Here is a 17,703-nt window from a genome sequence, read left to right on the forward strand (position 1 = left end):
AGCTTCAGGCCCTTCTCTGCCCTCACACGAAGTCTGCCTCCCGCCCTCTGGGGCCCTTGGGACCTCACTCTGGCCTTTCCACTTTCTGGAAAAGGTCAGATTTGTCTTCAAGTGACCACCATGCAAACGGTCTGGATGAGTCACCCCAAACCGGAGTCATCTGCTGCGAACCGTTCTATTTTAATTCCTTTTCTTCGTGGAGGTGAGATCTGCCGTTTTCAAGTGAGTGGTGCTGTGGCAGTTGGTACTTTCACAGTGTCTGTGGCCATCGGGTCCATCAGGTTCCGGGACGTTTTCATCCCCCCTAAATAAGACTTCGCCCCCATCCTCAGTCACCTGCCCACCCCTCCCCACCCGCGGCAGCTGGAAATCTGCTCTCTGTCTGCAGTCGCACACCGTGTGGCCTTTGGGGACTGGCCTCTGTCACCGAGCACGGTGTTGTCAAGGTGTATCCAGGCTCTCCCACGCCTGAGGTCCAGGTGACAGCGCCTCGCCCTATTCTGAGTGCGTGTGGCCAAGCCCCGTCCCTCTGTGTGGATGGGCCACACGCCTTCACCCCCCAGCCTGACCTCCGTCACCCTGCTCTCCCAGGACCACGCACGAGCGAGCCCGCGCCAGCCTCCACGCTTGGCCCCGGCCCACACGTGGCCACCTCACACCCGGCCGTCGATCTCGTAGTGGTTCGTCCTGGAGGCATCGCCGGGCAGCCACGGCGGGGGTGATATCTGAGGACTGTGTGTATTTTACTAATTTTTTATTTATTTATTTTTTTTAACGTTTATTTATTTTTGGGACAGAGAGAGACAGAGCGTGAACGGGGGAGGGGCAGAGAGAGAGGGAGACCCAGAACCGGAAGCAGGCTCCAGGCTCCGAGCCATCAGCCCAGAGCCCGACGCGGGGCTCGAACTCACGGACCGCGAGATCGTGACCTGAGCTGAAGTCGGACGCCCAACCGACTGAGCCACCCAGACGCCCCTATTTTACTAATTTTTAACAGCCCAGGTGTGGGGTGTCACAGGGTCCTGGGGAATCTGTCCAGGGACCCTGATTTCCCATCCAGGGAGGTTGGTCCACATCTGTTGTCCTTCCCTTTGATGGGCACCGTCCCCCCTCGTCCCCCGTCACTCCAGAAGCTGGCTGAGCCAGGTGCGAAGGGGCCGTCTGTGTCCCCTCACCGAATTCGTCCAGGGCCCCGCGTGCGGGTGACGCACGGCCACCGGCCAGTGGCACGGAGAGGTGCGCCCAAGGCTTCGTGGAGGTGGGCAGGGCCAGGGAGGCCGTGCCCCCGGCCGGCTCCAGGGCCCAAGCCCGGTCTCTGCGTCCCCTCCCCCGCCACCCCTCACTCCACTTGAAGCTGATGTTTCTGCCGGTATTCCAGGGAAAATCAAATCCTCCCGGGTAGAAACGGCATCTGTCCAAGTGAGTTTTCTGAGTCTGCTTTGACACACTTTGGGAAGCTCCGGGACAGAAAATATGGTTTTGATTTCGTGGAGCAGGCGCAGACCCCCGAAACCTGGCCCACGTGGTCCGAGAGCTGGTCTCTCAGATTCTCCCCCAGACACGGCGCGTCGCGGAGCGCGGCCCAGAGAGAGCTGAGCGGGAGCGTGCTGACAAGGGGCCTCTCTCCAGGGCCTGGAGCTCCTGTCGGAGGGCGCTGCCCGCTCTGGTCCCGGCCTCGGAGAGAGTCAGCCCTCTGAACATGCACAGGCACTTGTCAAGGTCACGAGAAACTTGGGTGGGGTGGGGTGGGCACCCCGGCCAGTACAGCTCCCTTCTCTCAAACCCCACAGCCTGGCAGCAGGCTGGGCCTGGGACTGCCCGTGAGAGGGGGCGCTCCCTGGGTAAGAAGGCTTCCAGGGAGGAACAGGGATGGAGGTGAGGCCCTCATGAGCACCTGGGCTCGTTTCTTGTCTGGCCCGAGGTCAGAGGTGTGGGTCATGCCCACCCGCGGTTGGGGGTCCCAAGCCCACCGGCAGGGAGAGTCTGGCCGTGGTGAGAGGTCACCTGCCGGTGGGAGGCTCCTGCTGACCGTCCCAGGCTGGGCTCTCGGAAGCTTGGGGCAGCACACGTGGGGAGGCCCACCAGCCTCCCAGCTCTGGGGGTGTGGGGAAAAGGCCCTCCTGGAGGTCCCTGGACGTCTACTCAGCTCCCTGGACCCCACGTTGGCAGACGACAACTTGAGAGGCCTCACCAGTCTCTGAAGCCTTGTGACCCAGGAGACCCCGGCTCCCCAGCGGCAGAACAGGAGGGACCCCTGCCCAGGCCCGGGATCGGGGAGATACCACGTGCTCAGCTTGGGGAGTGAGGCCCCCCCCATCCCTCTGTTTGCTTGAAGCCCCTCGGCTGCTCACAGCTGCTGATGGGCAGCTCCATGCGCCTGGCAAGAGGCGCTGGGGTCAGCAGGAACAAGAACGAACCCGCTGCTGCTCTCGTGAGACTTGGCGATGTGCAGGTGGGGCGACCGGGCCCCATGTGGTCCCACCTGTTGTGGTGATCGCCGACAGAGACCTGAGCTGCAGAGGAAATAACCCGATGGGTTCGTCGTTTGGGGCAGTCGAGGAAGGCTTCTCGAAGGAGGTGGCAAGTGAGCTGAGGATGAGAGGTGCTGGCCGGGGAGTGGCAGAGAAGCTGTGGACCCCCGGGCCCAAGGGGCAGGGTCTCCAGGCAATGGCTGGGTGCGTGGCGGGCCCACGGGGCACACGTGTCCTTCATTTCACGGGCATCTTCCGGGGGCCGCCCCGCCTCAGAGCGGGCCACCAGCACTCATCACTCTAGCTTGCCTGCCTTTGGCTGCAAGGGACAGCGTTTTAATCCCTCTCCTCCGGCTCTTCTGGGTCCAAGCCTCTCCTCACTCAAGCGGACCCCCTGGCCGCCCGCCCTGCACCTCCTTCCCTGTTGGCGCCCTTACCCTCGAGGGCCCCAGACAGGCAGCACACGAGTGCCTGTTTCTCAGGTGGGTAAACTGAGTCTGTGCCTTCCCTGATGCACCCAGCCGGGGGCAGCCAGCAGGGACCACGGAAGCTGCTTCTAGCTGGGGCCCTTCCATCCCTCTGACCCGGCGTCCAGGAGCGGCAGGATGCATCTTGCAAACCCGAGCTTCAGAAACTCGAAATCAAGGAGGATCTGGCTGGGGACTCTTGGGGGCTCCGTGGGCTGTTTTGTAACGACAGAGGGAGCGCCTCGCCCACACTCCGGATCTGCCGCGCCCGCTGCCGCCCACGGACCCTGCGGAATTAGCTCACAAATGGGAGGAACAGGTGACGGGCGCCTGCTCTGGGGACGTCAGCCCTCCCAACTCACACCCGAGGTGTGTGAAGCAGGAGGCGGGGGCGAGGGCCCCGAGACCCCATTGCAAATTAAGATGTACTTTGTCTCCTTTCCAAAGGCACCGAGCTGGCTGCGTCCCCGCTTTGCAAGAAAATGACTTCCCTGCCAGATGGGAGCAGGACGCCCACCTCCCCGCAGCTCCGGCGACAGAGCCCGCAGGATCCCACACGGCATGCATTCCTGAAGCGGTGAGAGCCCCCCTCAGCCTCGGCTGCCTGCAGCAGCGGGCCTGTGACATCCATTTCCCTGGGCGGGCAGGCGGGGCTGGGGCTGGGCCTGGGGCTGGGGAAGGAAATACTCCCGCCAGCGCTTCCTGCTCAGGTCGCCTGGCGTCCCTGCAGCTCCCGCGGGGCCAGGCGATCACGGTGGCAGGGGCTGGGCCAGTCGTGGTGTTCAGCAACTCACCCCCCCAACCCGCCCCCTGCACCCTAAGGGGGCCTGCGGGCCCTTCCTGGCCTCGGGGCTGCCCTGGGCGTCCCAGTGTGCCCACTGCCCTCCCAGGGGGTCCAGCAGGAGTCCAGAGCCTCAGGTCCAGTCAACCTCAGGAACAGCCAAGAATGCTTCCTCTGTGGGCACGGCCAGTGTGCTCTTGCGGGCTGGCCACTGGCGGATGGGACCACTGGGGAGACAGAGCCCAGGAGGAAGTTCCCTTCCGATCGGCGGACACGGCAAGGGTCCCTTCTCCTTCCCAGAGAGAGCCAGACCCTGCGCCGTGCAGAGGGCGGACAGGTGTGGGGCGCCCCGGTTACTGCAGCAGAGCCCCCAGCCCATCTCGCCGCCCGGGGCCTTGCCCTGCCCTGTCCTCTTCCCAGGGCTCGGCCTGGGGTCTCAGCCAGCAGGGGCACTGTGGGGAAAGCACAGACCTGTCAGGCCGTGTCCCCTCATGTATTAAATAGGGCAAAGACTGGCGCCAGCCCAGCAAGCCTCCGAGCCCTTGCTGAGAGCACGGCGGCTGGGCAGGGGCCCGGCCGGAAGCCCTCCGCGCTCGGCTCGGCACCGAGGTCAGCCCGTCCCCAGCTCCCTGCACACCTGTCTGCCCCCAGCCCAGATGCTGGGGTGCTCATGGCCTCCTGAGGAGTGGATGACTTTCCAGCTCCTGGAGGATCTGGGGGCAGCCGTGAGTGGGTCCGTCTCCCTGTCCCCTCCTCCCCCTCAGGGGACGACAAGTGCTCCCAGTGCCCCAATAATTAACAAAAGGCCATCGTCGCTGCCGTGCACCTGCTTCAGGACGTTTTCTTCCCATGTGCTGAATAGAGAGGAACATTCCAGAATGTGGAACTTGGGGCACCTGGACCTCGAGTCTGTGGACAGACATTCTAGGGACGTAGCTTTCCACGTGGCAGATGCACATAACTCTGGACCGATTCGGGGAGAAATCTCCCAGAAGTGTTTTTCTCACTGCCCTGCCTTAAAAAACAAAATCAAAACCCAAACAAAACTTTACGACTTCCCATAAACGGAGTCTCGAAACGTCCTGTGTCTACGGGAGGCTCCACGTTGCCTCCACTCTCCTCACTGCTGAGTCGGATCCCGATGCGTGAAAGGTCATGGTTCGTCGATTTCACTTGAAGGGCAGTCTACAAGGAACATTCCAGTTCTGCCCATTTTGGATGAGCGTATACACGCCCGGGAGGAACCTGCAGCTTATAGGCCACCTGAGTGCCAGCCCGTTTGGAAACTGCCCTGAAGGGCGAGGCCCATGTCCTCTGCAGAGCTCCACACTCTCCCTCCCCCCTCTCAGCTTTGGCGACCCTAGCAGGTACCGCACCTTGTGCGGGAGAGTTTGACAAACACCTCAGCTGCTTCTTGGTACCTGAAGGTCACGTTCGTCAGCGTTAGCCACTGCCGCCTGACGGGGACGTCATAACCCCGAGCTTCCTGCCACGCGGCTGCTCTGCCCGCCTCTGTCTGTGTGGTTCTAGTTCTTTGAGAGGAGCGGCACTGGACCCCATCTGAAGCACGCACACCGTGGCGGCACCTTCGTGCGCTCACGGGTTTGCTCATCCAGCAAACACTCACCGAGAGCCTGGCTGTGTCCAGGATGGCCCAGGTCATGGATGCAAGTTAGGTCCAGCCACGGCCCTGACTTGGGGGGCACGCTGCCCATGTGGGGCTGGGGTTGCCCTCCACTCGCTCCCCACCCACAGCACAGACAGGCGCGAACCGTGTGGAACGTTCCACACCCGTTTACCAGGTGACTACCATTCCGGCTCTCTGTGACTGCCGGGGCCAGAACTGGAAATGCCCGGGCAAATTTTGTGTCAGTTGGGCACACTGCTCGCCAAGCCCTGGGACCCAGAGCTGTGAGGGGCTGCACCTGGGTCCAAGCCCACCATCTCTGCCTGCCTGGCGCATGGCTCAGACCTGCCCTCGCGGCCCCTCGGTGCTGCCGCTCGCTCAGGACCAGAGAGAAAGGAACTGGCCCCAGGGGTCCAGATGGATCCTGGGGGCTGAATGAAGAGCGAAGGATGATGCTGTTTGCCAGGACCGACACTGGATGAGGGCCGAGGTCACAGGTCGCTGCTCAAGGACAAGCCTCTATGGGAACATCTCACGAGATGCAGCTTCCACAGGAAGCCTCCCTGGCAGCCCGCAGAGCAGGCTGGGTCCCTGTATGGATTCCCAGTCTCTGCACTTGTCCTATGTGACCCTTTATTGCTCTCCGGGTCAGTCTCCCTCTCCTCTGAACCCTGTACCTGCTGTATGATGATCACTGGATGGATGAAAGGATGGATGGACAGATGGATGGACGGATGGAAGGACAGATAGAGCTGGTTGTCATGGCCGGCAGGCCAACTCCCTGCGGAAGTGTGAGCCCTATCGGTTTAGCTCAACATCAATGTTGGGTGCTGTGCTACATACACCCGTGTGCATCCCCTGTCTCCCTGAGCACCGTTTCTGGGGAGGTGGGCGTTCTTCTTCTCATTTTACAGATGGACCACGGAGGCCGGAGAGGCCAGTAACCTGCCCAAAGCTGAGCATCCCGGGAAGCCCAAGCTCCAGGCATCAGGCAGCGTGCGTCAGGGTAAACTTTGGCTCTGCCTTGACCCTCTGTCCCTGTTGGGAAAAAGTGGGAGACTTGGGAGTCACCCAGGCCCTCTGGCCACCTTCATCTCTCCCCCATTAGTGAATGAGTTCCTCAAAGGACTTGAGTGGCCTCAGGAAGTGGGTAGGAGGGGGGGCTCCCCTCTTCAGGGGTGATGCCCATGGCATCCTGGTCCACCCAGGCTCACTCACAGGTTTGAGAGGGGACATCAGGCAGTGAGTTGCAAAGACAGTGACAGTGCTTCCCAGTGGTGAAGACAGACACTTGTCACCTGGAAACCAGTGTGGCCTCTGCTCCATGCAGCCTGAGTTGGGATGCAGCCCCCTCCACCCAGAGACGCCCAGCACTTGCCCTCTGCTGCCCGAGAGGCTGTCCTCTGGTCTCAGCAGCCCAGGGACAGCACTGGGACCCAGCCTGGCCACCCAACCCTATGTTCAAGTCCTGGAACAAGGGACTCATCTGTCAGTCGGGCCCCTCCAGAATGTCGTGCGGGCCAGAGGAGAGGATGCGGGCACAGCCCTGCTGAAGGCACTCCAGGTGTCGCGGCCCCGTCCTTTCACATCCCGCACGGGAAGGGTTGCTGACCGACTCAGCGACAAACGTTGCTTTTTCTCTGACGTTCTCATCACCCCTGGGGCGAGGGAGACCTCTCCCCACCTGTCTGGGATTTCTACCCCCCACCCCCATCCATCCCGCGAGGACCCTGAGACCACAACCGAAGGGGGTCAGACGAGCTGCAAAGCAGCAGGAAACCAGGGAGGGGGCTCCGGCCGGTTTTCGAATCCAGCCCCCACCCCGTGGGCCAGGCGTTGTGGGCAGCGGGAGCCCCGATGAACTCCTACTTCACCGTTGCTCCTCCCTTGCCCTCCACCTGCTGAGGAACCCAGTTTTTCGGGGGGGGGGGGGAGAGCCGGATCTGTGGGTGGTACTTTTCTCCTGGTGACGTCTGAATAACCATGACAGCAGCTAAGTGTGCCTGAGCCTGGCTCCGGGAAGAGCTTCTTCTGGGTCTCCCCCTCTTTCCTCTCCCATTCCTCTCCTCCCCCCACCCCTGCCTTCTGCGTCTCTGGTCTCACAGTGTGGGGAGCACCCCCTGCCACCCTCCACCCCCGCCCCCCGAGCCAGGAAGTAGGGAGCAGAACACCCATCCCCAAGTCCCCGCGCATCCAAATATTTACTGCTGTGTCTGCCCACAAAAATTAATACGGCAGTTTTGTCGTAGGTTCCCACTGCCCGCTTCGCCTCTGGGGACTCGGGCCGGCCCGGCCCGCCCCGTGGGCCACAATGGCAGCGCCCACAACGCCCGCACAGGGGCCGGCTGGTCGCGCATACAAAGCACCCGGCCCGGCCATTATCATTCCGGAGCCGAAGTCCACCCCAGCCCGCACCTCATCGGTCATTCAGCAGCCCTTAATGACTTGTCAGTTCCTTGCCCTGCCATTTTCTGTCTAATTAATTCTTTTATTGTGCACCGGATAAAGAAAGACAAAGGCCTCCCCGGCAATAATGATTCATTAAAATGCAGCGCCTTCGCCCGCTGCTCTTGGCCGCGCACCAGCCCGGCTGCTCTGCCCGGCCCGCAGGCGCTACCGCCGCACTCCCACCGGGCCGCGCGCCCCTTAACCCTTTGCAGGGACCGGTGGGCCTGGCTACCCGGCCGGCCGGGCGTGTGGTCCCGCCTCGGCTTTGGGGTTGGGGGACCTGGTGAGGGGGGGGGGCTCCCGCAGCCGCCCAGGCTGTTCCTGCTCCCGTCCTGTCGGGGAGCCTCTCGGAAAGGCCTCGGGAAGTGTCCTGCACTTTCCCACGGCAGCCAGCCTCGGCGGGACTGAATTCTGGCCCCGGCCCCTCTGGGAAGGCTGGGGCTGGTGGGGCTGCTGGTGGGGGGGTGCACACGGGACCCCCCCACACACACAGGGCAGCCCAGCGTGGGTGGGGGAGGCAGGGGGGCTGCGCTCGGGGCAGCCAAGGCAACAGGTCACCGCGAGGGAAGGGAGCGAGGACCCCAGGGCTCCAGGGACAAGCCCGCCAGCAGGACGGGGCAGGGAGGGACCTGTCACGTGTCTGTGTGCTGGCCACGGCCATGCCAGCTTCATCCTCGGCCGTCACTGTCACATGGTCACGGGAGGAGGCACGTAGAGATCAGTGGCGAGTGGCAGAACCTCCAGCCGCTGGGTCACAGCCAGGTCCTGAGCTCACGGAGCACCCCCAAACACCGCCGGGCAGCCAGAAGCCCCCAGGCCAGCAGGGAACGCAGGAGACCGGGAAACCCTCAGGGCCCCGATCCCCACTCTTCCTGGGACAGAAATGGGCTGGGGGTGGGCAGTGCTGAGCTCGCAGCTCCGGGAGGACCCTCACCTGAAGGCAGATCCACGCCTCCCGTGTCTCCCCCTTTTGCTCCTTCCCTTCCCAACTTTTCTCCTCGGAAGGCTCCCGCGGCCCCCGGGGCGCCCCAGGGCCTCTACGGCCCCATCCTGGGAGGACTTGGTCTGCACATCTGCTCTCTCCAGGATGTAGGACCCCAAACGCAGGCACACTTTGGCCCAGAGGGAGACAGAGGAGCAGACACCGGGGTGGTTATACGCTGCCCTCCCTTGGGAATGGGTCCTTACCGAGTCCCGGGGGGCAGCAGCTCTGACCCCCAGCCTTGGGGTGTGCACCTGGGGTCTCCCTAGGGGTGGGAGGAGGGGATCTTACAGCACTGGCTCATGGTCAGCCCCAGTTTCCATGAAGCCTGGTGGAACGTATCCCAGACGGGTGTCCACACAGGGTGCTAAAGACTTGAGCGTCCAGTGGCCTGGAAACAAACCGGTTCAGCCCTGCCGTGTGGCCCACGGCTCCTGCAGCCCTGGTCAGCCAGAGACGAGGTCCATAAAGGTCCTCTGTCCAGGGCTGACCTGGAGGCCCTGGGCCAGACATTGGAGGGGGAAAGATCGGGGTCCATGCACCAGGCCACGACCCTGAGTCTCACACCTGCCCTGGGGTGCTGTCCCCTAAATGCGAAGCAGGCAGGGTGGGTGTGGAAACTGCCCCCCTCTGCCCTGGGCAGACCTGAGGAGGGGGGCCCCGGGTCTCCCCCAGGCAGCGGCTCAGAGACACAGGCCTCCCCGGAGCTGACAGCCACGCCGGCCGTGAACTCACATCCAAACAGAAAGTCTGCTCCTGAAAGCCGATCCGTCGTCCCAGGAAGAGCAATTATACGCGGAACCAGGAGGGGCTTTCCCAATCTATCAGAGCAGGGTCTGGGTCATAAACGCCCTTTCCCCTTTGTCTCTGAATAGGGCATTCTGTTCAGCTGAGGTCAGAGGCAACGCACTCAGCTCTGGGGAAGGAAATGAAAAATGAGGAACTTTTCCCGCCAGCTCGTCCCCAGGATGGGCCGACGGAGCGCGCTCAGTGGGAACTGGGCTCTGGACAAGCTTGGACTTGGGGCCCGGAGGGGTGAGGCCAGCCTTGTGAATGAACAGTGTTGTCTGGGGGGAGCTGGCTGGAAAAACCCTCACGAGCCTGCGGACCAGGGCAGTCCCAGGGACCCCTCCCAGCTGCCCTGACCCCCGGGGGTGTCCGCCTCACCACCTCCTCACAAGGCCACTGGGGACCCAGATTTGGGGGAGCCGGGGCCCCGTGACCCCCAGAATGCTTGGCTGTGGGCTCAGCCTCCAACGTCTGAGAGTGCTGTGGAGGGGAGGCCACCAGCCTGGCCCCCGGGGAGGGGTGGGGCGTCTGGAGAGGAGAGGACAGGTGGTGGCTGTCACCGTGAGCTCAGACGCAGGGAACCCCCAGGGAGGCTTGCCTGGGGCACAGGGGCCAAAAGGGCCCTCGCACCATCAGGTTGGTGGGAAGAGGGGCCGGGCCTCTGGGGAGTTAACACGCAGGAGCCCCTCTGAGTCCAAACAAACCTGGAGGGACCCCAGCCCTCGGGAACCCGGCAGGGCCCGAGTCAACCCCAGAGCGGCAACGGGGCGGCCTCACTCCCTCCATCAGGGAGCCGGCTGCAGGGGCTTTCCTTGGTTTGGGGTGTCCACGTGAGAGCCTGGAGGCCCATATGGACCCGGACGGCCCTTGGCTGGATGCAGGATGTGCTGGACTGGCTCCACAGGGGCATCCGCGAGCCTGGCTTGCAGCCCCCTCCCAGACCCCGCCTCGCCCCGGAGGCTTGGCACGCCCCAGACCTCACGAACCCTCGTAAATCCGGGCAGCTCTTCCCAAACGCTACTCTTGGCAGGCCCCGGACGTGGCTCTCCAGCGCGGGGTGAGGGACGCGCCCTGGATCGCAGCCACGCGGGCGGCTGGCAGACAAGGGGACGGCAAGGGCGCCCCCCTACCCGGACCACCCCGTTAAAATCACAGAGGGAGTTGCTTCAAGTAGCTGGCTTCTCGCGAGAAGTGTGAGCTTCCTCTCGGGCCTGGAGACGCCCCAGAAGCACCTGCAGGGCCTGGAGATGGGTGCCCCCAGCCTCACGCAGCCCCTGAACCAGCTGCGGGGAGGCCCGGCCAAGGGGTGAGGCTGCCCCCTTGCTTGCGGTTGCCCCCCACAACCATCCCTCCCTGCAGACACTCGGCCAACCAGACGGCCCTGCCTGGTTCTCGCAGGACAGCTTTCACCCAGCTCCCAGCTTGGCTCCGCGCCAGCGCCCGAAAGATGCCGCCAGCCACCCAGAAACCCGCTCTGGGATTCGCCTGGGAGGAAACCATGGCCCTGCCGAATCTGGACCCGCTTTGCCTACTGAATAGGCCCCTGGGGAAAGAAGACACTGGCGGCATGGCCGGCTTCCTGGGGCCTCTGAGATCCGTTCAAATCCAGACACAGCCCCTGCAGGGGGCGGGGGGGGGGGGGGAGCCTGGCTGTGCCCCAGGGTTGAAGCGTTGTCTCTGCCTTCCATGGGGCTCCGGATGCCCACATCCTCTGAGGAGGGCTCGGGATAGACTGCACTCCTACCTCCGCCAAGGCCCTCGAATCAGACCCCGTTCTCTCGGAGCCCCCGTCCGCCAGGCTTACGGAAAAGCAACACACAAAACGCAGCCTGAGTAGATAAAAAGCTTTTTTTTTTTTTTTTTTTAATTTTATCAAATTGGTCTGTACAAAAGTTAGCATTGCTTGGTCAGAAAGTAGCCGAACACAGCAGGTAAGTGACAGCGGAAGCCCAAACTCCACGCGGAACAACGGATTTTGCATAAAAATGAGTTTGCTGTAGTTCCCTGCCCCCACCCCCAGAAAGAGATATGCAAAACAAATTCTTTTTTTTTTTTCTAGAAAAAGGTAGGAAAAAGTAGAAAAAGTAAAAAGAAGCAACTTCTCGGATGTCTTCAAATGTACAAGGTTTTAAAGGCACAAGTTTCCATGAAGTAGGCGATTACCGTTGGTCGGCACGCAGCGGAAGCAGGTACGCGTCAATCGGGTATTATTCGTCTAAAGCTAAGACTCTAAACACTTAGTGGAGAAGGTTTTAGTTTCACAGCTTGTAGGTGGCGTCTGGGTCCTAAGAGCCGAGATTCATGTGCCTCTCCAGCCACCCCGTCCCCGGCTTGGCACCGTTGTGAGCAGGGGTGGAGCCCAGGGACACCCATGCCCTCTAAGCCTAGACCTCACACGGGTGCCACGGCACCCCCAACCCGGACACAGACACGACGACGAGGCGATCCCTTCTCCCCGCTCAGGGTCCCGGCCACCTCCCCGGGGCCTGGAGCCCCAGGGCCCCCACCCCACGCGTCCTCCTGGCCCTGGAGCTCAGCAACCCGGCCTCCGTTTTGTCTGAAATCCTACTTTCTGCACAAATTACTTAATTAAAGATAAAATAATACAGAACATAAATACGTTTCAACAGCTTCCAAAACAAATCGAACGTGTTTAAGCTTCAAAAACAAAACTTAAAAAATAAAATAAAATAAAACGAGGGAAGCGTTAGTCCCAGCCAAACCTGGCTGGGTAGAGCCTGCGTTGTGGGAGCCCCTCGGAGCTGACGGGCTGGTCCCGAGAGGTGCTCCCACAGACGCATTCTCGCCAGGCTGCGGATGCCGCTGGTCCCGTGGGCTCCCGGCGCGAGGCTGGCAGGGACCCCGGGAGACGGGCGGCCGGAGCCCCCGCGCCTCGTCCCTCCTTTTTGTTTTGTGCTGGGGCTGCCTCGGGTCCACTGAGATGCAAAACCAAGGGGCTGCTGTCTGCAGGGAAGAGGGCCCGACGGCCGTCCCCCGCGCAGTCACCAGTCACCGCCAAGAGCCAGCGACAAGGAAAAGAGGGCTTTGTTGGCCGAAGGGAGCGGGGAGATCTGGAAGCAACGGGGCGTCGGGCTCCGAGCGTGGCTGCCCGCAGACGTCAGCAGGCCCTTGCCTGGAGCCGCCGTCTCCTTTCCCTCTGCCTCTGCACCCCTTCCGGAAGACCCGAGGCTCTGTCTTTGCTGAGATAAAGGTTCTCCCTCTCCCACGCCAGTCTCCCCCGCGGGCCACGGCGCCCTCAGGGTCTGCTCAGGGTAGTATACACAGGCTGGTCCCAGTTGCCGGGCGGGCTGTGGGCGGGCGGCACGGAGAGGCCGCTGAGCAGGGGCGAGGCGTAGGGCCGACGGGAAGGGTGGAAGTAGGGGCACTGGTAGAGGCTGGACGGGCAGCCGGGGTACGGGCTGTAGTAGCTGGGGGCCTGCAGGTCGGCGTAGTCGCACTGCGAGCTGGCAAAGGAGCTGGCGGCCGCGGCCGGGGCCGCCGTGGTGACGCTGGCCTGGCCACTGTAGGAGCCGTAGTCGGCGCGGCCTGGGGAACCATGCGACTGGTCGCCGTAGTGGCTGGGGCTCAGCTGCTCCGTCTTGATGTGCGGCCGCGGGGGGCCCGTCTCGGTGGGCGACGCTGAGGCCGACGGGGCTCCCTTGTGGGCCCACACAGGGGACGCCCCGAGGCCGGCTGCCCCCGAGTGTGAGTAGGAGGCGCCCCCGTAGGAGCCGGTGGCGGGCTGGCCGGGCTCCGCGGGCAGGGCCGAGTGGCCGTTGAGGGGCAGGTACTGGTCGAACTCGCGCACGTCGAAGGTGTCCATGTTGCCGATGACCTCGCTGCTCAGCTCTGAGATGTCCACGTTGCTGAAGTCGATGTTTTGGCGCCCGCTGTCTGCCAGACGGCGGCCTTCCGGCTTCAGCTCCGGCTTGCCCCCGTGGTGCAGGTCCGTCTTGGGGGTGGTGGGCGGGGTGGGCGGCCCGTGGGTCTGCCCTGGGGACAGAGCACATTTCAGGCATGAATGCTCCTTCTGTGGGGGGCCGGCCGGCTGGCGACGCACACCCAGGAGGAAAAGCAGCCCGCTGACTGCCGCAGGTAGAAATCAACGGCTTTTTGTTTCTGTACGTTTCCCAGAAATTCCAGCAGAGCCAGACCCAGACCTCACTGCTCGGCCGAGGAAATTCCGTTAAGCGCTGTTCTGCAGGAAGAGCTGGGCCACGGAGGCCCCCACGCCTACCCCAGAAGACCAAGATGGGGGAAAGGAGAGGAAGTGCCCGGCCCCTTGCACGTGACCACAAGGCCACGCACACAAAGCTCACTCTCCCCCAGGCTCACGGCGGTAGCCAGCTTCCCGGGGACTGCTTGGCTGGCCGGGGCTCCCCTCCAGCCCGTCTGATCTTGAGGCTGGGCTGCTGACCACCGCACAGGGGACACGAGTGAGTGCTGGGTCAGCACCCGCAGAAAGGCCAGGGGAAGCAGAAACGCCTCCAGGCGGAGCAGAAAACGCCCACGTCATGCGGCACCCGACCAGGGAAAAGTTGTGAGAACGTCAGGGCTCAGAGGGGGCTAAGCAGACCCCCGTGTGCACGGGGGACCTTGGGGCGACGCGGACACCAGCCCTGGGAGCGAGCCCCTGCTGCCCACCCCACTGCTCATCTCACAGCGGATGCCAGACCCCCCACTTCTCCTGCTGGGGCAGGCAAATGCTGTGGGGCCCCGGGCGCCCACCTGTGTGGTCGCCGTGGTGGTGCGCGTCACCGAGGCCCGCGTCCGCCTTGTACACGGCACCGCTGGGATGGGGGCCCAGCTCGGCTCCGGAGTCAGAGTCGCCCTGGCCTGCTTTCACGCTCTTCCTGCGGCGCGGCTGGTACTTGTAATCCGGATGGTCCTTCTTGTGCTGGACCCGTAGCCGCTCCGCCTCCTCCACAAAGGGGCGCTTCTCACTTTCGCTCAGCAAGCTGCAGCACCAAGGGCAGAGGTGGCACGGTGAGGGCACCCACGCCGGCCCCCCCCCCCGACGCCCACAGGGAGGCCTGTGTGTGCTCCCGCACCTCAGCAGGCACCAGGCGGGCGCCCCCCTTTCTGAGGACGGGGGCTCGGGCCAGTGAGGACTTCTGGTGAGGGTCAAAGGAACGTGCTGGAACGAAACCCAAAGCTTTCCAGCTCCATCATCTTCTTACTTCCCTCTGCCCCCAGACTGTGTAAGTCCCCTCCCTTTGGGGCTTTCTAAGGCAGGCGGGGGAGGAGGCAGAACCCAGCTGAGAACACACGGTGGATCAAACGAGGCTTCCCGGGAACGGAACGAGCAACGGGCGGGGAGGGACTCCGTGGGCATCTGGGCTTCCCAGACCTCCGGGAACACTGGCTAAACCGGTGGTCCTCGCTGGGGCTCACAACACACGCCAGGCCCCTCAAACCCTTCCAGGAGCTCACCTCCAACTGCCTGTGGGACAGGGCACAGAGGACATCCGTGCAAACTCCCAGGGCCCACTCACGAGGAGAGGGGCAGGAGACGGGAACCGGCGCCCGGAACCCAAAGCCATCCATGTAAACCCAAGGAGACCCCCCCCCCTTGGTGGGGACGGGCTGCTCTGAGCAGCAAGCAGCCCTGCTGTGGCCCTACTTTCTGCACAAGCGTCCGGTTCCACCATGCCCAAGTGAGCACAAAGCATGCTTGTGCCCGACCACTCTTGCATCCCCAGGCTATCCTTGCCGAGGGGCGCAGCGCGGGCAGACGATGGAGCAGCTGTCGGGAAGGTGCCCGCGGGGCAGACGTGCACCCCCTCCGTCTGCCTTGACTTCTTGCACATGGTGGTCAGAGTGGAGGGGAGCCCTTTAGAAAGAGGGGCGCCTCCAGCCAGCACCACCTCGCCTGATACCGTGTCCCGCTTCTGGACAGAAGCCACCTTTCCTCAGGGAGGCACAGGCCTCGGGCTTGGGGGCCAATCCCAGGTGGGGTCCCCCTCTCGCAGGCTGTTGGAGGGAGGGAGTGCGCTAGGGCTTGCGTGCTCGCCCTGCAGCCCTCTGTGGCCCCGACCACCTGCGTAACCCGGGGGGGGGGGGGCAGTCAACGCGGCCGGAGGGCGGTTGTCCGCTGGAACTCGCCCTGGGAACAGCCACTGGGAGCAGAGCCGAGGCCCGGGCGCGGGGCCACCTCCAGAGCCCCTGCGAACCCCAGGACCCCCTCCGGCCCGCCCGCGCGGCTGGGGCTCCCGTCCCCGCCCCCGGGGCCTGGGGACCGCGCACTCACCGCCACAGCTTGCCCAGCGTCTTGCTGAGCTCCGCGTTGTGCAGGTGCGGGTACTGATCGGCCAGCTTGCGGCGCGCCGCCTGCGCCCACACCATGAATGCGTTCATGGGCCGCTTCACGTGAGGCTTGGCCTTCAGCGCGCCGCCGCCACCGCCGCGCACCGGCATGGGCACCAGGCTCCAGTCGTAGCCCTTGAGCACCTGCGACACGGCGTCGCGGATGCAGGCCGGGAAGCGTTCGTCCGCCGCCTCGGCCGCGTCGCCCCGGCCGCCGCCCCCCGCGCCCACCGCGCGGCCCAGGCCCTCGGAACCGGCAGGCGACGGCGGCGCATCGGAGTCCGAGTCCTCCACGTGCGACATGGAGCTGGCGGTGCCGGACGGGCTGCAGGGCGGCTGGGCACGGGCCTCGCTCATGTCCAGCATCAGGGCCGCGCGCGGAGGGGCGCGCACCGGGACCCGCGGGGCCGCTGCTCGGACTGCGCTGCGGCCGCTCTGGGACCCGAGGTCGCCGCGCGGTGGCCCGACCTGCGTGCCCTCTCCGCCGCCGCCGCCGCCACAGCCCGACCCCGGCCCCTCCGCTGCCGCCGCCGCCGCCGAAGCTCCGTCCCGGCGGAGGACCCGCAACAAGTTTCTTTAAGTGGCGGCCGCGAGGCTCCGCCCCCTGCCCGGGTCCCCATTGGCCCGCGCGCGCCCCGCTGCCCCCGGGGGGCGGAGCCCGGCTGCCCGCCCCTCCCCCACACGAAGAAAGTGCCGCGGTTCCCTCAGCGCCCCCGCGCGCCCCTCCCGGCACCGCCCCGCGCCGCGGGCCCCCTTTCCAGCAGGGGCGGGGAGGGAAAGGGGTCTGGGACCCGGAACGGCGGGGCGCTCCGGGTGCCTCTGCCGGGCGCGCGGCGGCTCCTGCGCGTCCCGCCCTCGGCCCCCTCGCCCAGCCCTAGAAAGCCCGCTCCGCGGGGAGGCGGGTCCGCCAGCGCCTCGCCACAGCCGGTCCTGAGCCCCGACGTCTCGCCCGCAAACCCGAGGCGCCGGGGTCAACTGCCGCCAGCCCGCGGCCACGGGCAGGGTTGGCTCGGCCGCGTAGCTTCAAAGCCCGGGCTTCCCGCCCGCAGGGCCGGCGCGCCGGACAGGATCCTCCAGCGCGTCCTGAGTTTGCGCGCCGCGCACGTCCAGGTAAAGCGCGCCCGAAGGCCGCGCCCCGAAGCTGGGCGATCCCTGGTCCCCCGCCCTGTCCGGGTGTGAGCGGAGAAGGCGCGGGCGGGGGCGCGGCCCCAGGAACCAGGCAGCGGAGGGGGGGGGGGCGGGAGCGATGGGCAGGGACTGGGCTGACCCTAGCTGTGAGTCCCTGGGGCCGCCCGGCGGATGGCGTGGCCGGACGCGGGGGCCTCGGGCCTTCCGGGCGTGACCCGGAGCGGGGGGGTGGAGGGGTGGGCAGCGCCGAGGCCGTCGGGCGGGCGGCCCTGGGTGGTCTGGAGAAGTGAGGGCCGCCTCGGGCGCCTGCAGTGGAGGAGATGGGCGCGCCAGCCAGGAGGGAAGGGGGTGGGCTGTGCCGCCCGGCTTGGGGCGGCGGGGTCGGAGAGGGGACATTTCTCCGGACGCTAGCGCCGGGCCGCGGCTCCGAGTCCCCGCCCGAGGCCGCCCCCGCGAGTTGGCCTTGGGCCTGCCAGTCCCCGAGGGCGGCTCAGATTCTTTCGCCAAACCCACCGGGAGACGATGGACCGGCCGCCCAGAGCTTCGCCACAGGCCCTCGGGTGGCCGAGTGGGAACACGTGCGGCTGCGAGCTTGTGGCCCGCGCGCCCTCAGTGACCCTAGGCAAGGGAGCCGGGTCCCCCAGGCGCGCGCCCCTCTTCGGAGTTGTGGATGCCTGGGCCAGTGGCGTCCGCAGCGGAGGAAT

The 17,703-nt window shown here is 65.0% G+C and overlaps 1 protein-coding gene and 1 long non-coding RNA gene across 2 annotated transcripts; one reads left to right on the plus strand and one right to left on the minus strand.

Annotated features, from left to right (window-relative positions):
* Positions 1-1,364: 1,364 nt before the first annotated feature.
* Positions 1,365-7,867, plus strand: LOC121019747 (uncharacterized). The gene is made up of 5 exons (XR_005785761.1): positions 1,365-3,307; positions 3,386-3,515; positions 4,484-5,993; positions 6,261-6,352; positions 7,596-7,867. It is a non-coding gene; the product is annotated as an uncharacterized LOC121019747 (long non-coding RNA).
* A 3,565-nt stretch (positions 7,868-11,432) lies between these two features.
* Positions 11,433-16,527, minus strand: SOX8 (SRY-box transcription factor 8). Its single transcript, XM_040459502.1, has 3 exons — positions 15,816-16,527; positions 14,294-14,523; positions 11,433-13,558 (listed from the first exon to the last, which is right to left on the minus strand). Exons 1-3 carry the CDS (start codon positions 16,235-16,237, stop codon positions 12,822-12,824), a joined length of 1,389 nt encoding a protein of 462 aa, XP_040315436.1. The 5' UTR covers positions 16,238-16,527; the 3' UTR covers positions 11,433-12,821.
* Positions 16,528-17,703: the final 1,176 nt, after the last annotated feature.

This window comes from Herpailurus yagouaroundi, unplaced genomic scaffold, assembly GCF_014898765.1.
Source record: "Herpailurus yagouaroundi ecotype Mexico unplaced genomic scaffold, PumYag 222, whole genome shotgun sequence".
Classification (NCBI taxonomy): domain Eukaryota; kingdom Metazoa; phylum Chordata; class Mammalia; order Carnivora; family Felidae; genus Herpailurus; species Herpailurus yagouaroundi.

Bases quoted from the DNA above. Each gene is read 5' to 3' on its own strand.
- SOX8 (XM_040459502.1), bottom strand. From the start codon at position 16,237: ATGCTGGACATGAGCGAGGCCCGTGCCCAGCCGCCCTGCAGCCCGTCC. The intron at 14,524-15,815 runs GTGAGTGCGCGG...TTGGTGCTGCAG, and splicing joins ACGCTGGGCAAGCTGTGGCG to CTTGCTGAGCGAAAGTGAGA. The intron at 13,559-14,293 runs GTGGGCGCCCGG...CTCTGTCCCCAG, and splicing joins CCACCACGGCGACCACACAG to GGCAGACCCACGGGCCGCCC.